General features: G+C 42.6%; 1 protein-coding gene across 1 annotated transcript; it reads right to left on the reverse strand.

The window, feature by feature from the left end:
- fam120c (family with sequence similarity 120C) lies at window positions 1-26,021 on the reverse strand. The gene is made up of 17 exons (XM_056383830.1): window positions 24,398-26,021; window positions 21,889-22,135; window positions 21,641-21,723; window positions 18,616-18,744; window positions 17,531-17,633; window positions 17,319-17,392; window positions 16,663-16,937; window positions 14,901-15,063; window positions 14,714-14,797; window positions 14,341-14,512; window positions 12,503-12,752; window positions 10,101-10,215; window positions 8,150-8,359; window positions 7,593-7,833; window positions 7,257-7,392; window positions 6,666-6,729; window positions 1-6,479 (listed from the first exon to the last, which is right to left on the reverse strand). Exons 1-17 carry the CDS (start codon window positions 24,911-24,913, stop codon window positions 6,222-6,224), a joined length of 3,120 nt encoding a protein of 1,039 aa, XP_056239805.1. The 5' UTR covers window positions 24,914-26,021; the 3' UTR covers window positions 1-6,221.
- Between the last annotated feature and the right edge of the window lie 872 nt (window positions 26,022-26,893).

The following is a 26,893-nucleotide window of genomic DNA, read 5'->3' on the forward strand; positions in this document are numbered from 1 at the left end:
TACTTTTTTTACTAAAAGAATAAATTTTATTTCAGCACTGTAAGTCATTTCCCAACCAGTACAAACATGACTGCCATCTTTGTCTCTTTCTGAACCATTCCTCCCCTCCCTCTGTGAGATCAGACCACCAACAGCCAGACAAATAAAAAAAAAAAAAAAAGCTTTCTTTTTCTCGTCTTTACACAAACAGTCTGGTGCTTCCATAATGCTAACAATGATGACAAATTATACCAACCATAATTATAACAGCAATAATGATGATGATAATATTTCTATAACAATAATATTATGGATAAATTTAACCCTTTTTGCTGCACAGGTAGTTTTGGGTGGCCCTGGGAACTCAAGTACATGCACTGGTACACATGTTGCTGAGGGCGTGATTGACCAACGTGACAAGAAATGGCCCACAATGATCAAATGGAGCCCCTTACTGGGACTCAGCCATAGAGAGAGAGAGAGAGAGAGAGAGAGAAGGGGGGCTTATACTGGAGCTTGGGGGGCTGTTGAGGGGGGGAGTGGCAGTGTAGAGAGAGAGACAGACAGAATAGGGACCTTAATTCAAACTGGACAAAATGCTGTGAGAATCCTGCAATTAGATCAGAACAGGTACAAAACAACAGATGATTCCTTTCCACATTCTGTATGACAGACATTAATACTGTTCAACTTCTACAATACTACATAGTACATCTCTATTCTGGGACTTTTGGTTCTCTTAACATTGTCAAACTCTTCAGAAATGCTCCCATTTTTGTAGGCACAGAGGCAAGGTGCTTTCATCCAACTGACACAACTCTCATCATTTCATTTGAGAGGATTGAATTTTCCTCATGTCATTTCAGCTGAGATGGTTTGTTGTTATGCCTTCCACTTGTCTTCGACAAGAAAATCACCAAAGAATTTAATTTATGTGGATGATAAAGAAAGCTCTGAGGTTGATCGCAGTAGCAAGTCTTTTAGGGCTGCAACTTATGTTTTTGTTCATTACAGATTAACCTATACATTATTTTCTCTATTAATCAATTGTTCAGTCTATAAAGTGACAAAAAAAGTGAAAAATGTACATCACAATAAACAAAACCCAAAAGTGACATTTTTAAATTCGTGGTTTTGTTCAAGCAGCAGGTAAAAACCTAAGGATTTTACTTTCACGTAAGAAAGAAATTGAAATGCAAAAATGCTTGTTTTTACTCAACCATCAGTCCTACACAGAAACATATTCAGGTTACCATCATGTAAGGCAAAGGTAAGCCCCAAATTCTCACATTTGAGAAGCTGGAACCAGTTTTAAAATCAAAATTGTTGCCAATTAATTTTCAGGCACTCGAATAATCGATTTATTAACTAATCATTGCAGCTCTAAAAGAAATCTTCACAACTGACAGAGCATGCTTTGTATTTTTACTTAAAAAATGACTCAAATAGTTGCCAATTAATTTCCCATCAATCAACTACTTGTTTCAGCCCAAAAGTCTTTTCTCCTGATTTTTATTTCTGGCTCACATTTCATCTACTGGAAGGACAACCAGTCTCAGATTTGTGTTTTGAGGAAAACTCAGCCACTTTCGACAGCCTCCATGCCCACTTACAGTATGAAGACTCAGTACAGCTCTGTGTGCTCTGTCAATCTGAGTCTGGGGAGTTAAAGGCAAGTTTGAGAGAGCGCAACAATTTACATGTAAGAAAAATGCAAAAGAGGGCGCCAAAACCCCAGCAAGAGTGAAAGCATATTTGTCAGGTGTCGTTCTTTCCTGTGTATTAGTGTAGATCTGATGCGAGCGTGTGCAGTGGTTCACACAGCCTAAATTCAGTCAATGAAGAGCTCACAACTGAGCGAAAGCGAGCAACATGAGCGGTGAATCTACCCACAATGCCTGCAAAAGACAAACTCACTGTCCAAACCTGCCTGCTCATTCACTCACTCACTGTCCGCGAACACACTCCGTTCCTTCTTCCCTGTCTGTCTGCGTCTCCACAACAACCACAGTGTAAAGACACTGTTACGTCACAGACTTGTCAGATAAAATCACACGTGCTGTAATGTCATTATATATATAATCATACTCATCAGAAAACTTGTTACTCTGGGCGAGGGGCGGGGCAAACTGTCAATGTCAGGGCGGGGGGGGGGGGCGGGACTATAGGGAATTTCAAGGGGGATAGAGGGGGATGCTAGGTGCACTTTGGTTCTCAGGTGTTTACAAGAGATGTTTCGCTGCTTTGTGCAAGGGCGCAGAGTTCAGCTTCGATTGATAATGAGTCGACCACGAAATCGTTATCAGGGATATTATGAGAATCAAACATAGTGCAGACAACGATTTTCAATTCGAAAAAAAAAAAAAACCAAAACGGGCAATATTTACTTACGTACATCATAAATGGTGAAGTGGTCTAAAGATGCCATATAAAATACAGGTAAGGAAAATCGCAATCATTACAGTTCAAATCTCTAGGTTGGCTAAGCGTATTTCAGTACTAACTGAAGCAATGGTAGAAGGATTAGATTAGAAGATGTAATAACATTAAAAATAGTAAGAAAAACACATTTGCACAATTGAATAAAACAGTTTTGATTTTTTTTTTCTGATTTTTTTTTCCAGACTCTGGCTAGATACATACAGAAACTGATTATCAACGTTAATATAACCTTTACTGTTAGTTGGGTTGATTAAGGGGCGGGGCAGCCCAAAGAGAAAAAGAGAAAAACGGCCAATAGTAACGGTCCTAAGGGCTAAAGGAGAGGCAGAGAGGGAGGTGGTAAGAGTGAAAGAGAGAACTGAAATACAGAGTCGGGTGGGGGGGGTGGGGGGGTAACCTGTGTGTAAAATATCTGTATTTGTGTGTGGCTGCTTTTAATGCCAATCAATGGGTATGATGTGTGTGTATGTGTGTGCACGTGTGAGCATGTCATCTATGAGGAAGATACGAGGGCAGAGAAAAGAAGTGAATGAACAGTTTGGGGGGAGGGGGGTAGGGAGGAGGGCAGGCGAGAGAAAGTGTCATAGCAGGAAGATGAAGGGAGTGGGTTGGGGGGGTGGGGGGTTAGGATAACAAGCATAAAAATCACTGATCAAATATCTATCAAACTAAAACAGACAAGGACAAAAGAGGGACACTACATCATGTATTGTGTTGACTTTTTTTTTTCCATACTAGCTACTGTGTAACTCAGGGTTTAACATCTATGTATCTGTGTGTATGTGTGTGTGTGTGTGTATTAATGTGTTGTGTGTATAGATGGTTGTTTCTGTGCCTACCCGACGACACCGGTAACATGTTGTTTTTTTGTTTTTTTTTTTAACCCGTCCATGCAAACTTGTGAATGTGGGGTTTTCGAGTCAGTAGAATGTGTTACCAAATGATCTCTTGATGAACTGACGACCACTCCACTGGGAACTGAAACTGCACAAAATCACTTCAGCACAAAAGCAGAGAGAATGCTGCTGGTAACAAATGCAACTGAATACCTGTCTGTCGTGTGCGCGTGTCTGCGTCTATGTGCTCTTGTTTTATGTATGTCTGTATGTCTGTATGTGTGTGTGTATGTGTGTGTGTGTGTGTGTCTGTGTGTGTGTGTATGTGCGTGTGTGTATGTGCGTGTGTGTGTAATGGTTATCTGGCGAGCGAATCGAGAGAGGGCATCGTAAACCGGATCACACTCTGGCTCGCCGCAGAAAAGCCATCTTCTAACAATGTACTGTTGCGATACACATATTTGTACTAATGTCAAAAGTTGAAAGCAGTTAAGTATATGACTCCTAGTAATTCTAGACTTAGTATTTCGGCCAGTGGAGCTATATTCTCTAGCCTAGTCTTGGTGTCTGTGTATTACGGTCATGTGTTAAGCCCGACGCTGTTACCTACTCTTAACCTATAAACACCTAAAGCACTCGTATGCTTAATCCCTACCAATAACGGCTAACATGTCCAAACCTCTGATTTCATTTGGTGTTGGTGTAAGAGACGGCGGCGCGGCCCAGCCCTGTGATGATGAGCGTACGCCTACACTCATGGCTGGGTCAACTGTCAGCGTTTCACTGTAATGTGTTGAGTTCATAACAGAGGGGATGTCTGACGCGACTACATTAACACTTACATATATAGTCAGGGTTTTGTCCTTCAAAACGGCATTTCATAAGAGCTTTATCCATGTCAATTTTGTGGCACACAATAGAGCACAAGTCATCAACATAGTAAGAAAATAAGGTGCTTCTTGTTGACTTGCCTTTTTTTAAAATGAGCTCATTTCAACCTCTTACGTACGTTTATAGAGATTACAATGTTCATGGCCAGCATCTCTCAGGCAATATTTGTCGGTCTTCTGCTTTTACATTTGCAGTTGTGCTACCAGTAATCGGTAAGAAGTACATATTTGTATTTCCATTGTCAGATGAAACCTACTGTGGGGGACACATCTCATTCTCTACAAACATAAGTGCTCTAATAAAACAATTCAGTATCTTATAAGTCTCAGATTGTGAGCGGCACACTCAGGTCCGCCATGAGGCCTCCCTCTCCCCTGTCGTGTGACATGTGATCCAACCCATAAAGCCTCTGCTGTGACTGAGGTGCTTCAGGGCAGGGAAGTGCTTCCTGCTGGTCTAAAGTGACACACCAGAGCTCTGCGGGGCAACAGCTCTTGGTGTTGGGCTATTGTCATGACAACATTTGCTCAACCACCACCTGAGGGTGGAGGGATCTTTGAGGCTTTGCTGCCACACCCCTTTTATATCAGTGGCCGCCTCAGTCGGCTAGCCTTATTAAAATACACTTTGGAAATAACTTTTTAGAAATCTGAAATGATTCCCGGGAATCCTTGACATGGACAATCAGGAGTCCTTTCAGCTTCATTGCAAAGTTCTTGATTGAATGTGTGAGGCCTGTCTGAAGGGCACTCTGCCTGGCAGCAGTCACCCAAACCCTCACCATCCATCTCCATCTTTCGCTGGGTTAGCATTATTCTTTTCTTTTTGGCCTTAACTCCAGAAGGTGCCTCAGAGTTTCTCATTTCTTTATCACCTGGTAGAGGACTGTCCAGTGTGGTTTAACATTTTTTAAAACAAAGTGCTTCTTTGTCTGAAACCACTCTGTTCACATTCTGACGTCTCTCAAATAGATCTTTACCTTTAAATGTAGTTCTACATGTCATTATGATTTACTTAGGCGCAGGGGACACCCCTCACAGACTGTCAATTCAACTGTACAGGGGCTTGTTCAATTTCATTATATTTAAATACAACATTAAGTGCTTCTGTTGGGATAATACAATCAAAGCTTTGGGACAAAGGGACAAAGGGGGGGTGGGTGGGAATATAATATAATAATGCACTTTTTTTGTTTTTGGAGGAGCGGGGGGGAAATCTTGCATACTTTAGGGCTTAAGGTGCATAAATTCATGGGGGTCTCTTAGCACAACAGCTAAGCACTAGGCTATGCTACATAGGTCAAAGTAAAATAGCACACTAATACCATGGCGGTGCAGAAGTGCTCCAGTGATAGATAACCAATTGATCTATAAAGGGGTTTGATGCTAGCAAGTGTGCCAACACTGTGTGTTTAGCAGTGCGGCTAGCCTGCAGAGTGAGGGGGACGAGGGTCACTGCACAGAAGAATGGTACATCACTCTGAACGTCTCTCTCAACTCATGTAAGACAAACTCACACGAGATGGCTATGGCAACAAACCACATTAACACACAACTACCGACCATGGCGACCAGGCCTAGATGCTGTAACCACGGAAACCACATCCAATCTGTCACCGTAACCGCAAGCTTAACATCTGTGTGCAGAGATTCAAACAACGGGACCATTAAAAACAAAAAAAATAAGAATCTTAAACTGTACAGATACCCATACTTAAAGAGGGGGCTCGTTCAAAATGGTGGGTTGTAATGGGGGTGGGGCTTCAAGCTTATTTTTACTCTGAGTGCGGGAGGGAGGCATTTAGGATTTTTGAGGGGTGGGGCGCTTACAGACTCATGGAGAAGACCTCTCTTCATAAAATAATGTAAAACCACATGAGAAAACTAAAAAGGGAGTAACAGCTAACTGCTTTAGCCTATCACATGGAGCAGCGGGGAGGAGGAGGAGGAGCCTCGCCTCACCTCCTGCTCCATGTGATAAGGTGCACAGCTAGCAGGCGGGGCTACAAAAACAGGGAAAGGCAGTCGAACACAGATAACTCTCTCAGAGCAGTGCATCCCGGGAAGGATGCCATCACTCTTCCTTCTGTAGCGCTCCGTCTGACGGGCAGTCGTCAAGGCAACAGGGGGCCTCCACTTCCACCCCCTCTGATTGGTTGTCTCTGCTGGCTAAGGCACACGGGATTGGCTGGGCCAGGGGGGCCAGCTCCAAGGACTGGCCGATGGCGGAGGTTGCTGAGCTGCCGTTCAGCTGCTGAGTCGCAACCTCTGGCGTGGAGCCCGCCTCTTCTGAGGGCTTTGGGGGACTGCTGGCTGGGGGGGATGATGACGTCTGGAGGAGTTTTAACAGAACAGCAGGAGGCATGAGAAGGAGAGAAAGAGTGTGGGAACGTGACAGACAAAGAGGGAATTGGTATCTGTGATGTTCTCTGGTGGTTTCAACGTTCGTGTCAGGATTTGAACTACAGGGCGACACAGCTTAGTGTGAAAGTTTGGTTTGTTACTTGATGGGTCATACCTGTGTTCTGTTGGCAGCTGCCTTTTTCCCTCCCCTTACTTTTGCTGGAATCTCTTTACCCCTCCTGTGATGAAGAAACAGAGTCATTTAAAAAGTACCCATCTCGTATTGCACTTCTGTAACTTTGTTGGACTCCTGATGGATAAAATAATACAGGTCAATGCAGTAGTTTATTTTCAAACTCATACTGAACAAGCAAAAACAAAAAAAAGGCTTTACACAACATATTTCACAAATACAGTAACATTGTAGACAGCATTTGATGTTCAATATCAGTTCCCCTTTAAATTGAGGAAATATCAGCAATGAGCCTTAGGGCTCAGTCACACCAACTTTAACGACAAAATTCAATCCCTCATTGGTAAAACATGAAGGGGCAGGGCAAAAGAGCCTGCATATGAAATGTTTTTACAGCCTTGGAAAGCTGGCAGTTGCATAACAATATAGCTGTATACAGCAAGTACATAGCTTGTAGTTGATACTATTCACAGTTATACAGAGTATATCCAAGCTCCTCAATATCTTCATTCTCCCTGAAAATTTATTGTGGCAAAAGTGTTGTTTTGGAGACTAAAAGACCATATTACTCACCCTTTCCCTGCTCCCACTGACACCACCTGCATGTTGAACCCCCCTCTTCCGCGGACTGGTTTGTTCCCAGCCCACTGGCCAACCACCATGCCAGCTATCTCCAGTTTCCCTCCCTGAGGGGGGATGGACTGAATGCCTGAAGAAAGAACATTATTGACAGCTTAGACAGACAGTCTTTTCTTACTGTAGAGTGACAAACTAGAGCTGTCCCAATTGTATACAACACATGCACCACAGGGCTCCGTTTTTATGCAATGCATATTTGGATCTGCTTAGAATGAGTGTGTTGTAGAGCTATCGTCTACATAGAGACAATATGAGAAAGCAACTCTGTACCTGGGAAGGCTCTGGGTCTGTGCTGGGCGGGGTGATGTGGATGATGTGGGTGATGATGAGGGGGCATGCCGCCCATGGGGCGAGGTGGGTAGAGAGGAGGCATGGGGTAGAAAGGGGGCACCATGGCAGGGGGCAGGAAGGCAGGAGGTGGAAGAGGAGGGGGAGGAGGAGGAGGGCGGGACAGGTTGATGCCCTCGAGGATCGCCTGACGCATCTTCTCGACCTTAGACACCAGCTCCTCCTGCAGAGCAGAAAGACGGCCGTGACTGAGCTTTTGAGGTACAGTTATTGAGATGAACACACCTACACAGCCTGGGAAAGTCTTGAGTGAGGACACTGATGAGATTAAAGTCTATTTGAGACATGCACCCCTTAAAATACAGAAAAATACTTAACATGCAGCATGTTACCAAACTGGAATTAAACAGTAAAAAGTCAAAAAGTTTTTACCTACCTCATTACTTCTGTGATTTTCTTGTCATTTGGGATTATTAAAGTACTCCATGAGCTGAGAGGACTACACACACACACACACACACACACTCTCTGGTTCGTACCTGCCCCTCACACATGTCCAGCAGGGCGGCCCGGTCGCGGGCGGCCCGGGCCAGTTTGCTCTGGAACAGTTTGCCGTCGAAGAAGCCCCAGGGACAACAGTGTTCCCACGGCAACGGCTGGCCGCACACATCATTGATGAACAGCGCTGTGTCAACGCCGGCCATAAAGAGAGCAGCCAGCTGCACACCACGGGCATCCACCTTCTCCACCTGACAGCCAACACACAAATGAGAAGTGACAGTAACTTCAGACTGTGCGCAGTACACAGAGATGAGGAGAACACAGAAGAAGTGACAGTGCAGAGGAGCTGTGAATCACAAGCTCTTGAACACATGGTTTGTTGGCACACACGTCACACTTTGTCTCAAAGGAGGATTTCTAAAGAATCAAGTGCGGTTATTTAAGTGATCAAGATCACTTAAATAACCGCAAAGGAAGGATATTGAGATTAGATTAGCCAGCAGACTCAAACATGCTCTGCACAAAGAGACTAAATCAGGAGCACAAAAAGCAAGAAAGGAAAACATGTGAATCGTGTATAGAAATATTAGATTTAAGTGTAAAAACCCTGATCTATCACTCTGTTTACAGGCACCATATACCCACCATACACTAGAAGACTTCGAAGAGACTTAAGAGTTTTTAGTCCTACACTATACTCATACACACAAACAGACATGTACACTCATCGCTTGTATTCATTCAGCTCCATCCGTCAAAGGCGCACATGCACACACGCACACACGCAACATCCTAACCAAGCATTAGGAATTAAAATCAAGAATTAAAAATTGGTCTGAAAGTTTCCAGGTTTTCCAGGATGTGTGGGAACCCCGTCTGCTGTGTGTGTGTTGGAGTAGACTGACAGCGGAGTGAGAAGAGAACAGGCAAACAGCATGACAGTGTCACTGTGTCTGAATTCAACAAATAGTCAAATGTTCAGCAGTGGAAACGTCTGGAGGGACTTTTCCCATTAGCTTCAGTCTGACTTATTGTACATACAAAGATACATTAATGAACTGACTGAAGTACTGAATCAATGAACTTCATGGATTACAACACAAACACATATTCCTACATATCACCATAGTTACCAAATAAAGAAGTCACACATCTACTATCATTAAATTCTCTGGTAGTACTGTTTGATTTCAGACCACAAACAATCTGCACCAGAGTCAGCCTGGAGGCGGGCTGAGACCCTCCTTTTCATGCGGCCTTGGTCCGGTTGTTTAGTCCGCACCAGAGTTTGATTCACAGCTTTCACACCATAGTCCAAACACATGCACCAGGGTTTGTTTCAACTTAACTAGACCTGAAATGACTATTTGATTGATAGAAAAATAATCTTCAACTGCTAAATTTTGATCATGGAGTAATTGTTTGTCATCTTTCAATCAAAACTTTCAACACATTCTCTGCTTTCAGCTCCTTTTCTTTGTCATATATCACAGTCAAATGAATATCTTTAGGTTTTAGACTTAGTTAAACAAATCAAAACATTTTAAGATACCACCTTGGGAAATGCAAAGTGAGGGGCATTTATTCACAAGAGTGCTCACCTGAAATCCGCTATATTTTTATTTGATCACTCAGAAAACAGTTAGCCAATCTCTTCTGATTGGCTCACTGACCTGTTGTTACTAGAGGTCCAGAAGCCTGAGAGAGGAGATGTAAAACTACACTTCAAATAAAACACAGGAAAAGTATAAAATATGGGACCGTTAAGAAAAAAAAATAAACTGCCAGGTTGATTGATGATGTAAATAATGGTTAGTTGCAGCCCTGAGCCGAACTTGTGCACCTCGATTTTGTGCTTCTCAAAAACACACTGCACTAAACAAGAGCACAAATAAAGGAAAGTAGAAACTAAATGAAAATAACGTGCAGAAACATCTGTTTTCAGTAGGAAACCCCTCATCAGTGATGGAAGGAGGAGTTGTGTCTCACCTTGAGTTCCTGTAGCTGGTCGGGTTCGTAGAGCTGGCTGGAAACAGCCTGGGCCAGGAAGGCATCTAGCTCATGTCTCTGGAGGATCCTTCCTCCAGGCCACTGCATCATATACCTGAGAGCGAAGGACAAACAAAGCTAAGTTGAGAGCAGGAACACAGAACTATGGATTATAGTGATGTCTATTGTTCCTTAAGAACTAGCTCCAAACCACTTAATTTGAATTGCTGGCTTTGAATTGAAATCTGAACTAGTTAAAAGATGCCTATAATCACATAATACAGCATTGACACGGTAAATGCAATAAAAATATTTTTTAAAAAACAGTCCCATATGTAGTGTAAGAGGTGAGTGTGACAGCAGACGAGGGCTATCACCTAAAACCCGAGAAGTGAGCAGAAGAGCTTTGAATAAAATTTCTGTTGCAGGGGAACGATGCACAGTGTACTTCAGGGACTGAATCACTGGTTCCTTTGTATTAATAGTATCATAGTTTGACTTAGTGTCAATCCCCTAATAAGCCCTTTCCACAGAGGACATTGTGACATCTCACAGTAGGAAAAGCCCAGAAGTGCATAATAACAAGAATGACTGATGAACTCCATGTAACTGCCTCCGTTTCAGGATCCTGTTCATGCAGGTTCCCTGTTGTTACTAAGACGGAGCTATCGTTAATGTCATTAGTAAAAACCTGGGATTTTTCTATTATAACGTTTGCTGTGACAAAGTCCTGGTGACAATGAATACGCACAGAACCACTTTGTTCATAGTTTCTGAACCACCTTAACAAAAACACAAAAAATAGGAAGTTGCAAATTCACAAACATGATTCAAAACATAGTAAAACTGAAAGACTAAAACATTCACACCATCACGCTGACATGATTCCATTCAAATTACTAGTACGCTGTAGTCCAATGTTGTTAAGTAGGTGTCCAAGACCGGTTGCCATATCTTAATGAATCCCCCTACATTATCATGAAGGGTGTAGGTCACTTTTACTCAGTACCTCCTTACACCAATCATCCAGAGCAGGGACGTCCTTACAGATCCACAACTTGACAAAAGTCTTTCTCGCAATATATAAGAGTATTCAATCAGTTTAGCGTTGTTTTAGCCTTGGCGATAGCTCCAGGTCATATCAACAACTTAATCTTTCACTTCTCTAAAAAATGTTTCCAAAACAGCTGTTCATATGTGCCAATTTCTAAACTGCATTTAATACATTTAGGAGAGCTTAGACTAAGCTTACCTCTCAGTAATAGTGTACAATGAAGCTTGTGTAACATTTCAAATTGTGTCTCCATCAGTATTAAAGCTCACTATAGTGAGTATTTCTTCTGTTTGACATTCTATATTAATTTGCCATTGCTTTCAGATGTTATCAGTAGAATAATTACAACTTAAACTTAAGAAATAAATCTTTTGTCACTGGTGGTTTAAGAATGTCTTCCTAGAAAGACACGTTTGGAGCTTGTGTGTGTCCGAGTGACATTTTGACATCATTTTGTCCTGCAGAAAAACTTCTCACTATGCTCACTTTGTGTAGCTCAATCGTTGTATTTGTGTTAATATTAGATTTTATTTTGCAGCTGTTTTGCCACAGGCTTGCTGATAACTCGGTTACTCTTTTCAAAAAGTGGGAGATAAAATTGTCAGAGGCTCATGTGAATGCTTGTTCAACTCGGCTGCTCGTAATTACCATCAAACCACTCATGCTCGAACCATTACTTAAACGATTAACTGATAGTGATTAGCTGATTATCAAAATAATAATCACAGATGTTTTGGCCAAGAGAATTAACATCCACCAGCTGTAAACCTTCATTTATCAATACCAAACTTATCAGAGCACAGTGGAAACACAGGTCTACTGGAACAAAGATTTACTGAGCAATATAACTTAATATAACATAACTTATCAAGCAACTCACCCATTACGATTAGAAAATCACAGAGCTACTTCCTGCTGTATAAATGTAACCAACACCAACATGGAGGTCAAGCTGGCGTAATAATACACTGCATGCAGTGTACTAAGATACTGTGCAGCCTTGAGTATATACTGTCATTTTCATGAGCAAAACAATTCAGAATCGATTTATTTGCTGAGTATTTCCTGAATAAACTAATTTTTTTTAAATGCCAATCACCATTTTCCATAGCCACTAACAGCCCCACTAACAGTCTAAAACCCAAGGATGTTTAATTTGCTATCATATAAAACAAGGAAGAGCAGTGAAAAGAACTGAGCACATATGTTCATCCACACTCTCCGAGACTGGTTCTCACTGAGGTGCCTACAAAGACACACACTACATTTAGGGCAAGACACGTGCACATTTTAATGAGGCATTATAAAAGAATACTACACCCAGCAGAGGTGTACAACACTGTCATACCTGAGCACGCAACACATGAGCAGCAGATGCTGTGGAACCTGTGCTGGGTTGAGGAGAGCTGGGCAGTCAGAGCGAAGGCAGGCCAGAAAGGCCCTGGTTCTCCTGGAGCGGTCCTCGCTGGCACGACCCAACCACAGCCGCCTCAGGTTGGGGCAGGTCCACTCCCGGAAACACAAGGCTGGAACCAGCTCTGGAGTAAGGGCTGACTTGGCCTTACCGCTGCTCCACTCTTTGACAATCACTGGAGGAACTGTCACAGAGAGCCAAGAAAGAGAGGTGTGGGCATGGTTTGGTTTAAGGGAAATGGTACAACTGGCACTATAAATGTATGACACAGACAGTTCAGTGCCAGGCTTTAGAGCTGGTTGGTATATCACTGTTGCATTGTGGTATGAATCATGTAGCTAACAGACTCAGTAAGAGTGTAGGTAGGGTTAAAAGACTCTCAATGCTCTGTAATATAAATAAAGGTTTAGTTCCCATGGTTAACTTTGAGACTTTCTTGTCTTTCTCACAGCAGCCATTCTGACATTTCATCTCAGGAAAAGCACAAGTGTAACTTAATACAGCAACGCCGCTTCAGTTACATGTAGGGGTGTGGGAAGAGCCCTGCAACCAGTAGACCTGAGTGGAAACCAGCCAACAGTAATGACATTATCTACACCTGTGTTTGGCAAATCAAAATGTCCTCTGCCTACACAGCAACATCAAAGCTGCAAATGCAAATAGTGGCTTGTTCCCTTAACCAGCTTTCTGGCGAGTCAGCAGACATACGACCACTTCAAATCTACTTCACATTGGCTAAGGAAACCTTCACCGCTCTAATCTATGCCTTGCTCATTTACTGATGCATGCTTTCGGTAAAGGACCTTCCTCAAGTGTCAGCAGATATGTGAGATAGCCCACTGAAAAACAGAAGCACTAAAAATGTGTCCCAAACCCGAGCTGGACTGACATGAAGCCAACTGCTCCCTCACTTCTGTTCCACTAGCTTTCACTTCTCACCGTGTTTCTCATTAGATGCTTTTACTTGTTAGCTACAACGGCTGCAACCAACATTTATTCTCATTTTACCACAGCGATCTTCAGTTTGCCTCTGCTGTCCAACCAGCAGTTCAAAAGCTCAAGATATTTAATGTACTGTCACATATGACAAAGAAACATTTGATACGCTGAAACCAGAGACTATTTCGCATTTTTGCTTGAAAAAATTAAATTATGAAAAGATTAGTCAATTATCAAAATAGTTGCCGGTGAATTTTCTGTCAATTGACGAACCGGCTAATCGTCACAGCTCTACTAGCTACCATTTCTGCTCACATTGACAAAAAAATCATTAAACAGTAGAGCTATAAGCATCAGTTAAACAACCAAAAATAAACCTTGGACTTGACAAACTTCTGATACTTCAATACAGTACTGTGTTGTATTTGCCGGTACATGCCGTACAAACAATACTTGGGAAATGTCAGACTATATCAACAGCTGATGTATATTCTACATCCCTGTATTCGAAGATTACATGACAAAATAAACCAAGAAACCAACTGAAACTGAAATTGGTTAAATCACACGATAAGGGCACAATAGATTACCCAGCTAAAATATATTATAATCTAAATATGAGGAAAAAAAAACAAGAACCCTAAATTAAAGTTAACTAGTTACCAAGAGGGCCAACCAACCTGGTTCAAAGTTGATCTCAACCAAGCCCATTAAGGGAATTCATTCATCACAGAAATGATGAATTCAAAAGAAAAACACAGATTTGTGGAGAACCCGTCTAAGAATCTGTCTCTCTCTCACTGGCCTCATCTACATACTGTACTCAGGCCTACCTTCCAGGGGAGCCCTCTTTCGGAGGGCAAGCCTCTCCAGGCGGCGGTGTGTCTCTGCCAGACTGAAGAGGACACCGTAGGCATACTGTCTGGCAGCACGGAACAGCAGAGAGGCAGGAGGAAGCTCAGAGTTACACTCATCCTCTATACACACTGGCATCTTCATCTCGCCCTGGGGGGGCGGATGGTGGAGGGAGAGGTAAAGACAAACGAAATAAGAAGAGAGATTAACAGGAGGAAGCGGAGGTCTGACAAGGTTTATTTATTACTCGTCTTTTTTATAATTCTTTTTTTTAACTAGACAAGGTGATAAGGGGACAAATGCAAAGACAAATAAAACTTGGCTGTCATATGAGTGAGGAAAATTGTGTACCTTGGTCAATATGTGGTAAATCTGGGGGTACATTAGTCCTCTTCTGTGTCTGTGTTCGGCTACACGAAGAACCTCAGCACTGACCTAAAGTGACAAACAAAAAAAACAGGAAACACTGATGCCAAAATGCAGCTTTCCACAAAAACAACCTACAACTGCTACTTGATTTGTGTTTTATGTCTCTCACCTGAGGCAGAGGGGGTGTGGTTATGTCCATGTGACTCCGCGTCGCCATAGACAGCAGTGACGGAATGTTTGACCCACTCCCGTTGCCTTGGGAACCGTCTCCAGAGGCCGAGCCCCCCCTTCCAGCAGGATCCTCCCACCGAGAGGACTTGTCCGTCAAATGGCTGAAAGAAAGGGTTCATGGGAGTGTTTAGTCATCCTGGCCTAGCATTCATCTTATGTCTGTGGGTTTAATATGGGTGTAAAGATTAAATAATACATATAGGAAAACAGCTGAACACTGCTAAAAGAATGTGGCCCAGACCACCTCCGAATGTGGTCTGAGTGATCGGATCTCAAATGCGTCCTCAATGTGTCTTGGGTGCGTTCATACCTGAACCTGAGAGCTGTCTACCTGTGACAGGATCAGCTGAGACAGATGTTAATACCGGGTCTAAACAGGGTGCAAGAGACTGGGGTTAGCACCTCCCAGTCAGAAGCATTTTCAGCAACCTAACTGAAATGTATCCAGTGTATCACCGTTACTGTTGATTACTGTATGTGTGGCAGAGGAGATAGTTTTCTGACGTATTTCTGATTCAGTATTTGAAATAAATAATTGACTGTTGTTCCTGGACCGTTGCTGTTCTGATCGTGGACTTCGGACTTAAATGTGTATCAAATCGTTTCAGAGGAAGAGATACACACCACTGTTTGTGTGTGTGTTTGCACTATTGCACAGTTTCTGCAAAAAAGGCATTTCCTCAAACGTATTTTGTGCAAACGTTTCAATGCTCACTTTGTTTCAGCGGCTCGCTACAAAATAGACACTAATGCAGCAAAAGAGTATAAACCTCTACAACGTGTCCAAGGGTTCCCCCATTTCTGACTTTTAAATCCCATTTCAGGAAGACTAGTGGGGCAACAAAACACATGAAGAGGCAAAATCACATGTTCACCACTGAGGAGGATTTGCCTTGCTGCTCTCTTTCTCCTCAGTCACTCCTTGAATCTCTAGGCTGCAGCTGGGCTACTTCACACCACAAGCTTGTTGACAAAAAGCCAGTCAGTCAACAAGTGTCTGTGAAATAGAGATGCTATGAGTGCAGTGCATTGTGGGAAAGGCTCATCTGATATGAAATTGGCTTTATAAATCTCCGCCTGCACTGTTCTCAGGTCAAGCAGGACTTCATAGTGGTGCTTTAACTGGGAAAAGATATCTGTGTGCTACTGTGACATCATTGTCAAAGCACCGCCTACTGAAAACAGGAAATAACCCTTGAGTGACAATCATCATTTGATTTACATGACATTTTCATGGTCTGGTTTACACTTGATATACAGGAACGTAATGCATGTTGGCGGCCTCGACTGGGCTCCTGGCAGCGGCCCTGAGGTTCGTGACATTGCGAGGGCCCGGATAATGCTGCTCGCAGCTTAAAATTTTCACTGAATCCTTCATAATGATTGATGTGAGAGCGAGGGACACAGGGGTCTCACAAGTAAACCCTCTATAAATTCTCACATCAATTACATTCGTCTGACAGCGCTCAATAGCTCTCACAGACTTAAAATGAGAGAGATTTCATTCTTGTTTATTTCCTTTCCATTTCCTGACCTGTTGCATGTTCAACGTAAAGTGTAGCCTGCCAACGTACTGTGAAAGCTAAGCTCTTCCTGTGAGTAGTCAAAACAAGTGCTTTGTTCCACCTGAAATGACAAAGTCCCCTTTTGACTTAAATGTAACGAGGCACCTTGTCTGAAACCCGGACTACATGTCTTACTTTGCATTGCTGTCATTGGGTTCGTCTCCATCTGATGACGAGGAAGGTGACGGAGAGGGACCAGACTGACTGCCGGTGTGATGATTGGGTAATCGATTTCCCCCCTGAGTGGAATCATATGGAGCTGACCAGTCAGTGAAGCCCATCTTGCCCGTCAGTGAATCGTTGCAGTCTTGGGACGGTGGTGGTGGGTTCTGGAACAGAGGGGTGGAGCCAGGTCCGTATGGAGCATTTTGATAGGGTGGCTTTAACCCTGGGACCTGGGGAGGAGGGAACTGCGGTTGGACAAGAGGGGAGAGGAGAGGGGAGGGATAAGAAAATAAACGGGTTGGAAAAGGAAGAAACAGAGAGAAGTAGGAGAGGAGAGAGAGGGAAGGGAGAAGGGAGAAGATGTCTCAGGGACGGGAGCTAATACTGTCCTATTTTAATTCACATCAAGCTAGAAGCATCTAATCAAGGCTGGTGGGAGGATTTTGGATGGAAAGGACTGCACCCTCCTCAGGCAGCCAGTTTTCCCCCTAAATGAACTCTTGCCACAAAGGGATTTAAAAGAGCAAAAAACTTAATCCACTCTGCTACATATAGATTTATGTAGAGCAGAGAACAATTACACACACATCAAGGAAGATGAAGGATTGCCAAGCGCAGGAATTTACCTGATTCTTTCCAGGCTGCATCGGTCCCATGTGGCCAGGTGGTCCCCCAAATGGAGTGGGTCCAAACCCAGGTACTGAGCATGAAAAGATGAAAAAAAAAAAGAAGCAAATTAACATTTTTTTATAAATATATATGCAGCTCCAATAAAACAAAAGTGATTACATAATGTTGTAGACACTTTATTCTGTTTCCTGTGCAGTTCAGGACTCACAGATGAAAGAGGAGGGCCCCATGTTGGGCGAGCGTGGTTTGGAGGCAGCTGAGAAATACTCCACAGCTTTCTTGAATCGCTCCACCTTGTCCTCCATACGAGACTGTGAGAGGAACAAAGCATCGTGTTGACTGGGATTATGACACATTATGGGCACAGAGATGCCCTGGCATTAAATGTTCACATACATCAAATCACAGTAAACAACGCAACAATGAGCCCCTTAAAACCTAAATTGACCCGTCACTACGTTGTCCCGCAGGAACTCTCGCAGAATTTGATACTGTTAACGAGCTTCTCGTTTCTCAGCTGTATCAACCTTTATTTCTTGAGTTAGCCAAACTACTAAATGAAATTGTTGGCTGTTACTTATTAAACACATATTTCAAACTGGTGCCTGTACACTCAGCCAAGGTACAGCAAATACTTTTCTGATAAAGATTAATTTGTATCATCATCTGTATCATTAAAAGCACTGTTTGCACCCCTTGTTTGGAGCACAGACCCCCTAGAAAAGTGCCATCTGACCCTCTCCCAGGGCGAATGTCACAGAGCAGTGACAAGACATACTGTATATAAACAGATTAGAGAGGCTGCAGATTAATTGCAATGCTTCTTATTTACACCATTTGCTCAATCATAAAGATATTTAACACCAATGGGGACCAAATTTACACTTCTGCATAGAGATAAAACAACAAGATTAATCAATAATGAAAATATTCATTAGTTTGGGCCCAAATGTGTCCAGTGTAATCAACACTGTAAACACTGCAGCTTCCTCTCCTGAAGAACTGAGACTATTTAATCCCGTTAAGCACATGGATTATTATAAGGTCTGGTAGAAGTCTATGGTTTAGCACTGATGTGTGAGTGAAGTACAGATGCGGACTTAAGTTTGAGTCTGGTATATAAGGTCAAACATTAGTTGAAAGCACATTCATTGTTTAAAATTTTTAGGTGGAATGTGCATGTATACTTTTCATAAATTTAAATGAATTCATTACATTGATAAAAAAAAAAAACAACAAAAAAAAAACTAAATCATAATAATCAGTGAAATGTACAGTGCAAACATGACTCACCTGTGACTGTTTGAAGACATCTCTGGCGATGGCGTCGAGGTTTCCCAGGTCTTTGATGGAGGAGACGTACTCTGAGACGGCCTTAATCACCACCTCACAGGGCGGCAGCACCAACTGATGAGCTCGCACCTGCAACAGCAAACACAGTTTTGATGCACATATCTCTGGTTCAGTCGGGAGAAAAACTATGAAAGGGCCACAGAGATATTTATCTGAATATTTATCATTTTACAACTTTTTTTTATTAACTCACTTTTCTTCTTTTTTCTTTTTAAATCAACTTGGAGCAGAATCGCTTTACTTAAGTAAACAGAAACTTCAAAGGTACTTAGTGCACTGCAGGGTCACTACATGGCTAATGTATTCGACCACAGTTACTAAGGGAGGACTGTTTTTGAATTTTGAAAAAGCATTAGGGCCAAACCAACATACCTCGCCACTCATATTACTGGTTGATGACCTTTTACAGATTTTGGTGTTATTCCATTAATAAAAATTATAGTGCAATTACAAAAGGAATCTGTGCTATAATTTATATGTTTAATTTTACAATTATATCAGAAACTTTTGAGTCGATACTCATTTAAAAAAAACATGTACTTTAGCCATTAGCCTCAATACTGAGTCTGAGTTGTTCTTCGCCAACGGTTCGTTCAAAACAACAAATCTTTTGGGTGAACGAACTGTGAATCACTTCCTGAAACGACCCATTCATTTCTTTATTCAGTTGAACATGCAGGGAAACACTCCCTGACTGAGTGAGTGATTCAAGTCATTGATTCACTCACTCAGTGTGAGTGAGTGAGGGAAACACTGACATGTATATTTAGTTGTTAGCAGGGATACTCTTACTCACTGAGTGAGTGCTTCCAGCCAGTTTTGTTCGCAGGTGTACTGGGGTATGTTCAAGTCTAGTTTGGTACTTTATTGATGCCGGAGGGAAATTACTGCACGTGTTGCCACAGCAGCAACACACGTGCAGTACAACACAACGCGTCGCAAGTAGCGTATACAGACAAACAGCTTTAGAACAAAATATGAGTGAGTGATTAATGGTAAAAAATAATTGTGGAAGAACAAAGTATATATGAATGCCAACAAAATAATAATAAATATAAAGGGATAAAAATAAAAAGGACAACTAGATGTACAAATCAGCAGAATATACGCCTGGTGACAAATATGTGAGTGGCACAACAGAATATGAATAGCAGAGCAAAAAAGGGCTCAGTGATAGTCAGCGGCCCCTGAGACTGCCTCAGATCCTTCCACTGTGAGAGAACGGTGCATGTTCAGTGATTCGTTCACTGAATGTACTACAGAGTGAATGTGAAGCTCATGAACGTGAACAGTGAACATGAGCCCAGAGTGACGGTCAGTGGCTCCAACTGCCTAAATCAGGCCCATTAAGTTAGTAATGTAAGTTTAATGCTAAACTGTGCATCAGTTAAAAAGGGTTAACAGTCATTAAAATAAACAGCTTTCAACTCCCATATACAGTCAGGAAAATCAAAATATCAAGAATTACAAAAAGACTTTGGCATGTTTGTCAAAGCGACAGCGACCGTTCAGGAAACCAGGGGTCATGAGGAATATATTCCGTTCAGCTGTGTCAAGCACTGAGCAAATCTTTTTAATGAACTATTTCAAGTGCATGTTTTAACTATTTTAAGTGATCCACGATGCTGAAGAGAAAACGGCTTTGCACACTGCTGAATCAAAGAGAAATTTTAGTTATCCAGACATCATCTTCAAGCCAGATTTGAAAAATTCGAGATATAACATTCAGGAGATCCCCTCATCTCAAGTTACCTGGCTAAATAACTTTAATTGGATTCTGCTTGTGTCTGGTTCATAGAGTTAAACCTTTAAATTCCTCTGTTATTATTATGTATGAGAGAAAATGCCAGGACAGGACAAATCTAAAAATTCAAACACCCATTTATATCAGCTCTGATAATTTAATTATAATTTAACTGAGAGGCATAATTAGAGAGTAGAGAGTATGTCATGTTCTAGAAATCGTTTAAGACAACAGCGCAGCTACTAGAGGATTCCCAGTGTAATTGGTAAGCAATAAAACACAACATGAAGGTAATAGACATAAGGGTAATAGACAAAGTTGAAGCTGTTCTTGCACTACGTAACATGGGTTGAGCTGGTACAATCTCTCACAGGATGTGCGTTTGTGGTACACACCACCAATTATATGTCTTCACCTATAAGAAACAGTGAGCTTGCTTTTCTCAGTACAGACATCATGGCAGAGGTGAAGAGACTAGCTCCTAGCATCTACATCTTACCACACAACTGCCGTGGGTTCAGATCAGATTCGGCAAATACTGACTCGACATGAGCGGACAGTGTGATTTCTGGTTTGTACTGAGATGATGATTTTTTGTTTGTTGCCTGAGCGATTGATAGGCTTTGTTTTCTGTACATGAGCTGTTAGTTTCTAGTGGTCCACTGCTTCCAGTACCGTTAACCGCTCAAACCCAACAGAATTTAATGCGCCAACGTCCTGTAATAGCCACTTGTTGCTGTAGAGGCAGCAGAGGCTGCTGCTTCTGCTGCGCAGCAAAAGGTACATTGTTTTGCTTTAAATAGTCAAAATGAGAAGACAGATTTGAGCAAAGTTTAAATATTTCAAATGTTTCATGTGTGTGGAAACAAGTGCTGGAAACTGATGAAAATCCACTGATGAGAAAGCATTATGCTCCTAAACCACAAAGGATTTTATTTTGAAAGAGCAGCTCTCAGCAACAGCAAATTAGCAGAGAAGATGACCAGAAAGGCTTCTCTCCAGAAATGATACTATACATATAAGAGAGAGAAAATTAGACCTTTAAAGACCTAAAGTAAGCAAGTAATCTGGTTGTGTTGACACTTGAGCTAAGTCAGGCCTCACAAAACAATTTGAGTCATTATATCATTACGTTATCGTTAAATCTTGGTGTGATTTGGTGTGATTTGGTGTGATATGGTGTGATTTGCGAAAGACTTGGGACACAGAAGCATACAGTACCTTGAGAGAAGCTAGTGGGTGTTCTGGTCCCAGCAGACTCCAGTGGAAGGCAGCCAGGTCCTCATCAGGCAGAATATGATTTCCTGCAAGACGGAAATGCTTTCAGATGTTTGCTGTGTCAACGAACAAGCACAACAGACAAAGAGAGGCGCCAAAAATACACTTCACAAGTAGGGCGTGTGTTTCAGTGAAAGAGAAATGTGGCATATGTTTGAATTTGTGGAAGTTGAGGTATGTCTGGTCCTTACCCAGCAGAGCAGCAAAGCAGGGCAGGTGCTGTGTCTTAAGCCCGAGCTGCCTGGCAGCCTCAGACAGCAGATACTGGTGTGTGGTCAGGTTCTTGCCGTTCCAGCTCAGTTTGAGTGCGTGCGATGAGAAATAGGCGGGTACGTTGCAGAGGGCAAACTCAGAATCCTGAGCAATCAGACCAGCAAATCCATAGTCCCTGTAGAGAGACAGCACTTCCTGGTGGTGGTCCTCCAAAGTCTGTACAACCTGTGGAAACAGAATGGGCAAACTCAGCCTGCTGTGTCATGAAAACACAAACTCTGGATGGAGTTTGATGGCATCTCTTGTGAGTGCATCACAGTTTGCAGCATAGTTCAAGTCAAACGATCACAGTAATAATTAGTCAATTAATCAAGTAGCTGAGTGACAGAAAATTTATCTGAATCTATTTTGACAATTGCTGTTTTTTGAGCAATAAACCAATCCCAATGTGTCTCTAATTTGTGGATTTGTGACAGCTTTTTTTTTTTTTTTTTTTTACTATTTTCTCATTTCTTTTTAATCACAGATGACTAATCAAGAAAACAACTGTAAGATCAATTGATACTGAAAATAATCTTTAGTTTTGGACAGGAAGTAGTTGTTTCTGTATAATTGCACAAACACCAAAGAACAACATCAAAGACTGTAAAAATTACTCAACATTTGCTACCAGTCATCGCAATATACTCAATTTATAATGAAGGTAAAGATGAGAGACTCCCAGTGGTGCTGATACCTGACACTATGTATACCAAGCTTAGCTAAGCTTAGCTCCATAGTCCACACAAACAATTCATAAACCACTGTTCTCTTGAAAAAAAAATACATTTGTGGTAATTTATGCTGCACCAATCACTTCCAAATTGCTGGTGATGCAGATACCCAGACCTAGGGCAACATCACTTTTTCAGAAAGCATTGATGCAGTACCCAAATGGTGCATGTGGTGCATAGTTATTGCACAGAGAGAGCACGGAAGAGCTTCTGGATTATGCCAGAACTGTTATGTTAATCTTGTTAATCAATGTCTGTGTTAATCAATGTGAAAACTAAATAATTACATTCAGTTACCTCATTAAAAATCTATTTAATGAGCTGGTAATGAAATCTCTTTCAAATGAATGCAATATGGGACAGGGATGGCAAGGCTGATTCTGAGGAAACTGTTTTATTTGTTTGAACTGTTTCAAATTTCTGTTGTGTCACTCGACAATAATAAAAACAAACTAATATAAAATTTCAACAGCCAGAATAATAGATATGCAAAATATCAAATAGATAGGTTAAATGGGCGTGTATTACACGTAAAGATGAGTAGGCAGTTTCTGCAACGAGAGGAGCAGCAGTGTACTTTATAAAAAGGTGTAATTCAAGCAGAGGCAGGACACTTGAAGCTGCAGAAATAGGACTGTTTCTCAGAATACGGGTAGAAAAACAAGTACACATGGGAACTGTGAGTAATGATGCTGTACTAGCACAAAGAGCATCTGAGTGTGTTGTACTGTAATGTGGGTGGGATTTTCTGTTCTAACAAGTACCTTCTGAGTATACACGATGGTACGGGGCTTTTAATACTAGCATGCAATCTGTTGGGAAGGTAAGTCAAAGGCAAAAACTGACAGCCAAGTAAAGCTGATTGAAAGGAAACTTCAGGGGCAGTGTGGCTGCATTTACGGCAGGCCTTCAACATAACATTATGAGTCACATTTCCTTTTTCAAAGACTTCATGTGAAGTTATTCAGTGTCTCATTAAAAGATTTGGTTACATTACAAAACATTTCTTTATCTCACTTAAGCCGACTATATTTAAAGATATAGTACATCCACCTTTTGGTGCTTTTGTGTCAATAGGTCAAATGCACAAAAAATAAAATACTTTAAACTTTCATCAACCAATTGAAACGCATGGAATAAGTCCTTACAAGTGTACCACTGTCAGGCACTGGGGATCTATAAATAGTCTATCCACTCAGCAGTTGTTCAACAATGTATGAAAGGTTCATTGAGTTCATGTTATGTAATATATAGGTTAAACTGGGTCATGTTGTGAAATACATGTTTCTAACCGCTCTTGAATAGGGTTGCACAGAGCAGCCGTTCATCCAAAATATCTGTTGCACTGGAAACATTTGTCCTCCCAGTAGACCATCCCAAATACATCCATGAAAGCAGAGCAGACCAGCTAAAGGTGTTAGCTAGAGACAGGAATCTATACTCTGCTTGCAACAAACAGCCAGTGCAAAACGGCCAGTTTGACAGCCCGGGTCTGCCTTCGTTTGAAGCTGTAAACAACAAAACCCCAGGTTGACTAGTATCAGTGGTTAGGTCAGGCAGCTACACTTGCTCACTAACTGGAAGGAGTTAAAACAGCGCTGGATGATGTAAGCTACTAAATGGGCGTGCTGCGAGAAAGGGCAACTGTTAAATGAACGGCACGCCATATGACCACAATAAAACAACTTCACACAGCCAATATCACATTGCTCACCCGCACTCGGAAGCGGAACATGGCGAGGCGGACACAGTGGCTGAGGCAAGCCGGGGGCAGGAACCATGCCCGGGGAGGCGGGGTGGCCTTGCTGCCGACGTGGTTGACTATCAGCTGCGCCGTCTGTCGCTGGCCCTGAGCTCGCCGCGCCCACTCGGGCCAGCGCTCCTTCCCCAATGTGCCGTTGAAAACCACGACCAGCTCCAGGCCACCCTGGTACAGGCAGGCCTGTGACAGGGCAGCGAGGTAGCCCAGCATGGCGTTCCACTCGCCCCCGCACACCCAGTCCGTCTGATAACCGCCGTAGAGGCGCTGTAGGCCGGAGTCAGCGTCGATTAGGATCCTGGCAGGCGGGGGCGGGGGAGGCATGGGCCCGGGGTGATGTGGGTGGTGGTGTGGATGATGGTGGTGAGGGGGCTGGCGGGCCGCGGTACGGGCAAGCTTCAGGAGGTCCACCGGGACTGCGGCCCCGGGACACCGCTTCTCTAAATACTCTTGAAAACCCTGCACTCCCATGACGGTGTTGTTGAGCCTGTGTGTCTGGCCGGGAGCGGGCTCTGAATACGTTCTGTACGCCGTGTTTGTAATGTGATGTGGGGCGAGACTGTAGCTAGCTGTGCACTTCAGGCAAGCTAACTGGTCTCCGATGTAGTGACTAACTGTAGTTTCGTTAACCCTGCAAAACAACTTATCCGACACCCAGACTGGTGAAATGAGTCACTATGCACTGCTGCACAACCCTGTCAGTCAAAGCTACTTAATTACCTAAATATCGAAATGCCAATTTTTTTCAGTTTTGGTTGCGATTGCTCAGTTTAGTGTCCATCCCTGTGGATTTTTGGTGAGATGCCAGCAAGGCCAGTGCAGCTACCTACAACCAGAAAAAGTTCAACATATTTACTACTCCCATAATTTGGCTTTAACATACCCAGCTTCCAAAATGTAGTTGGCAGCAAGTAACAGAAATGCAGCTGGCTCGTGGATGTTATTGAGAAATGACTATAAAATAATGATCCTGCTGGTTTGTGCACATGAAACAGAGTCAATACTGCGCATTAGTTAGCAACCAACAGGCTGGATGGCCAGTTCGCGGACATGATGTTAAACCGAGTAGCTTGTAAAATCGTTACAGATTCAGTATTTGGACATTTATTCTGCACTACCTCAGGCTAAATTTCAGCACATGTGTAGCGAAGCTTGCTGGCTCGCCGGTGTCAGAGTATGGATTAAAAAACAAACTAACAAGCTGTGTGCCTGCCTGGCTGACTGACGAACTGTACTGATATTTGCTAACGGTGTGGCTAGCCGTTAGCTGCTGGCAGGGTCCCCGGCGTGATTTGACGCGTCAACTCCCGAAGACAAGTCCGGGGCGGACACGACGCGGAATGAGATGGATGTTTGACGAAATAAAAGAAAAGTAACTAAAAGAAAATAAAAATAAAAGCCCGATGGTGCCTCCCTCGCTTTCTTCCACACTCACGGCTTCATGTTGCAGAGGGGAACATTACTTCCAAGCGACATCAGCCATCTTGCGACTTCCTCGCGGCCCAGTGGAGTGGGAGGGAAGGCGGAGGGAGTGAAGGGAGGAGGCGCCGCCGCGGGAACGCTGGGAAATATAGTCTAGTAACCGTATCACGTCTAATAAGCGACACTGTGGCGACAAGGAGAAAAAAACTACAACTACCAGTAAAAGGATAACGGCGGTTTGGTTGGGGATAAAAAGCTGGAGAGTAGAATTTCCCCAAGAGGTCCACAAGTGATTCAACTAGAAACACCGTCATTTGTTCGAATATTTACATGCTCAACATGCAAATATAACATGTAAAAAATCATAATATAACAGCTGAAATGGTAGGCTAATGTTGATGCTAAACGATCCGCCTTATAGTAGCTCTTAACAAATGCTTAAGCAGTGATGCAGGAAATACAAGCAAGAAAAAATAGTGAATTAACAAATCAAACATGAATAAGTCGTTATTTGGTGCATGAAAAACGATTGAGGTGTAACAGGTAGAATGGTGCTGACCTGTTCATGTTCAATCTCTGTCGCCTCCCTGTGGTCGTTTTTCAGCTCTGCTGTTGACGAAAAACAAGAAACTAACAAACTAACTAGGCCAGCGGGCCTCAGGGCTCTCTGTTCAGGTTGGCATGGTGACATGAAGCCAGCTCCAAGTAATGCAACCGCACTGTGTTTGCCTGTGTTACCGCTGTCTGCGTTTCCTCTTTCATCAAAACTATGCACAATAAGGATCCTTTTGTGGATGAGTGAATGCAACCAGAGCGGTGGCCGGCCCAGGAATGAAACAAGGCACCCACGGAATCTGACTGGCAAACCTCGGTGCCCTCCCATAGGAGAGTCATAAGGAGATAGGTAGTTGGCTGTGTAAGTATCAGAGCCTCTGTGTGAAGTGACTGTTAACTGTTGACTTGTTTCTTCACCATTTCACTGTTTCTTCAAATTTCACTAAAATGAACACAAATAGACATAAAACAACT

This window comes from Seriola aureovittata, chromosome 9 (genome assembly GCF_021018895.1).
Source record: "Seriola aureovittata isolate HTS-2021-v1 ecotype China chromosome 9, ASM2101889v1, whole genome shotgun sequence".
NCBI classification, from domain to species: Eukaryota; Metazoa; Chordata; class Actinopteri; order Carangiformes; family Carangidae; genus Seriola; species Seriola aureovittata.

Coding starts and splice junctions, on each gene's coding strand:
- fam120c (XM_056383830.1), bottom strand. CDS start 24,913: ATGGGAGTGCAGGGTTTTCAAGAGTATTTAGAGAAGCGGTGTCCCGGG. Junction 14,513..14,713: donor TTTACCACATATTGACCAAG/GTACACAATTTT, acceptor CCGCCCCCCCAG/GGCGAGATGAAGATGCCAGT. Junction 6,730..7,256: donor TCAGTGGGAGCAGGGAAAGG/GTGAGTAATATG, acceptor TCTTCATCACAG/GAGGGGTAAAGAGATTCCAG.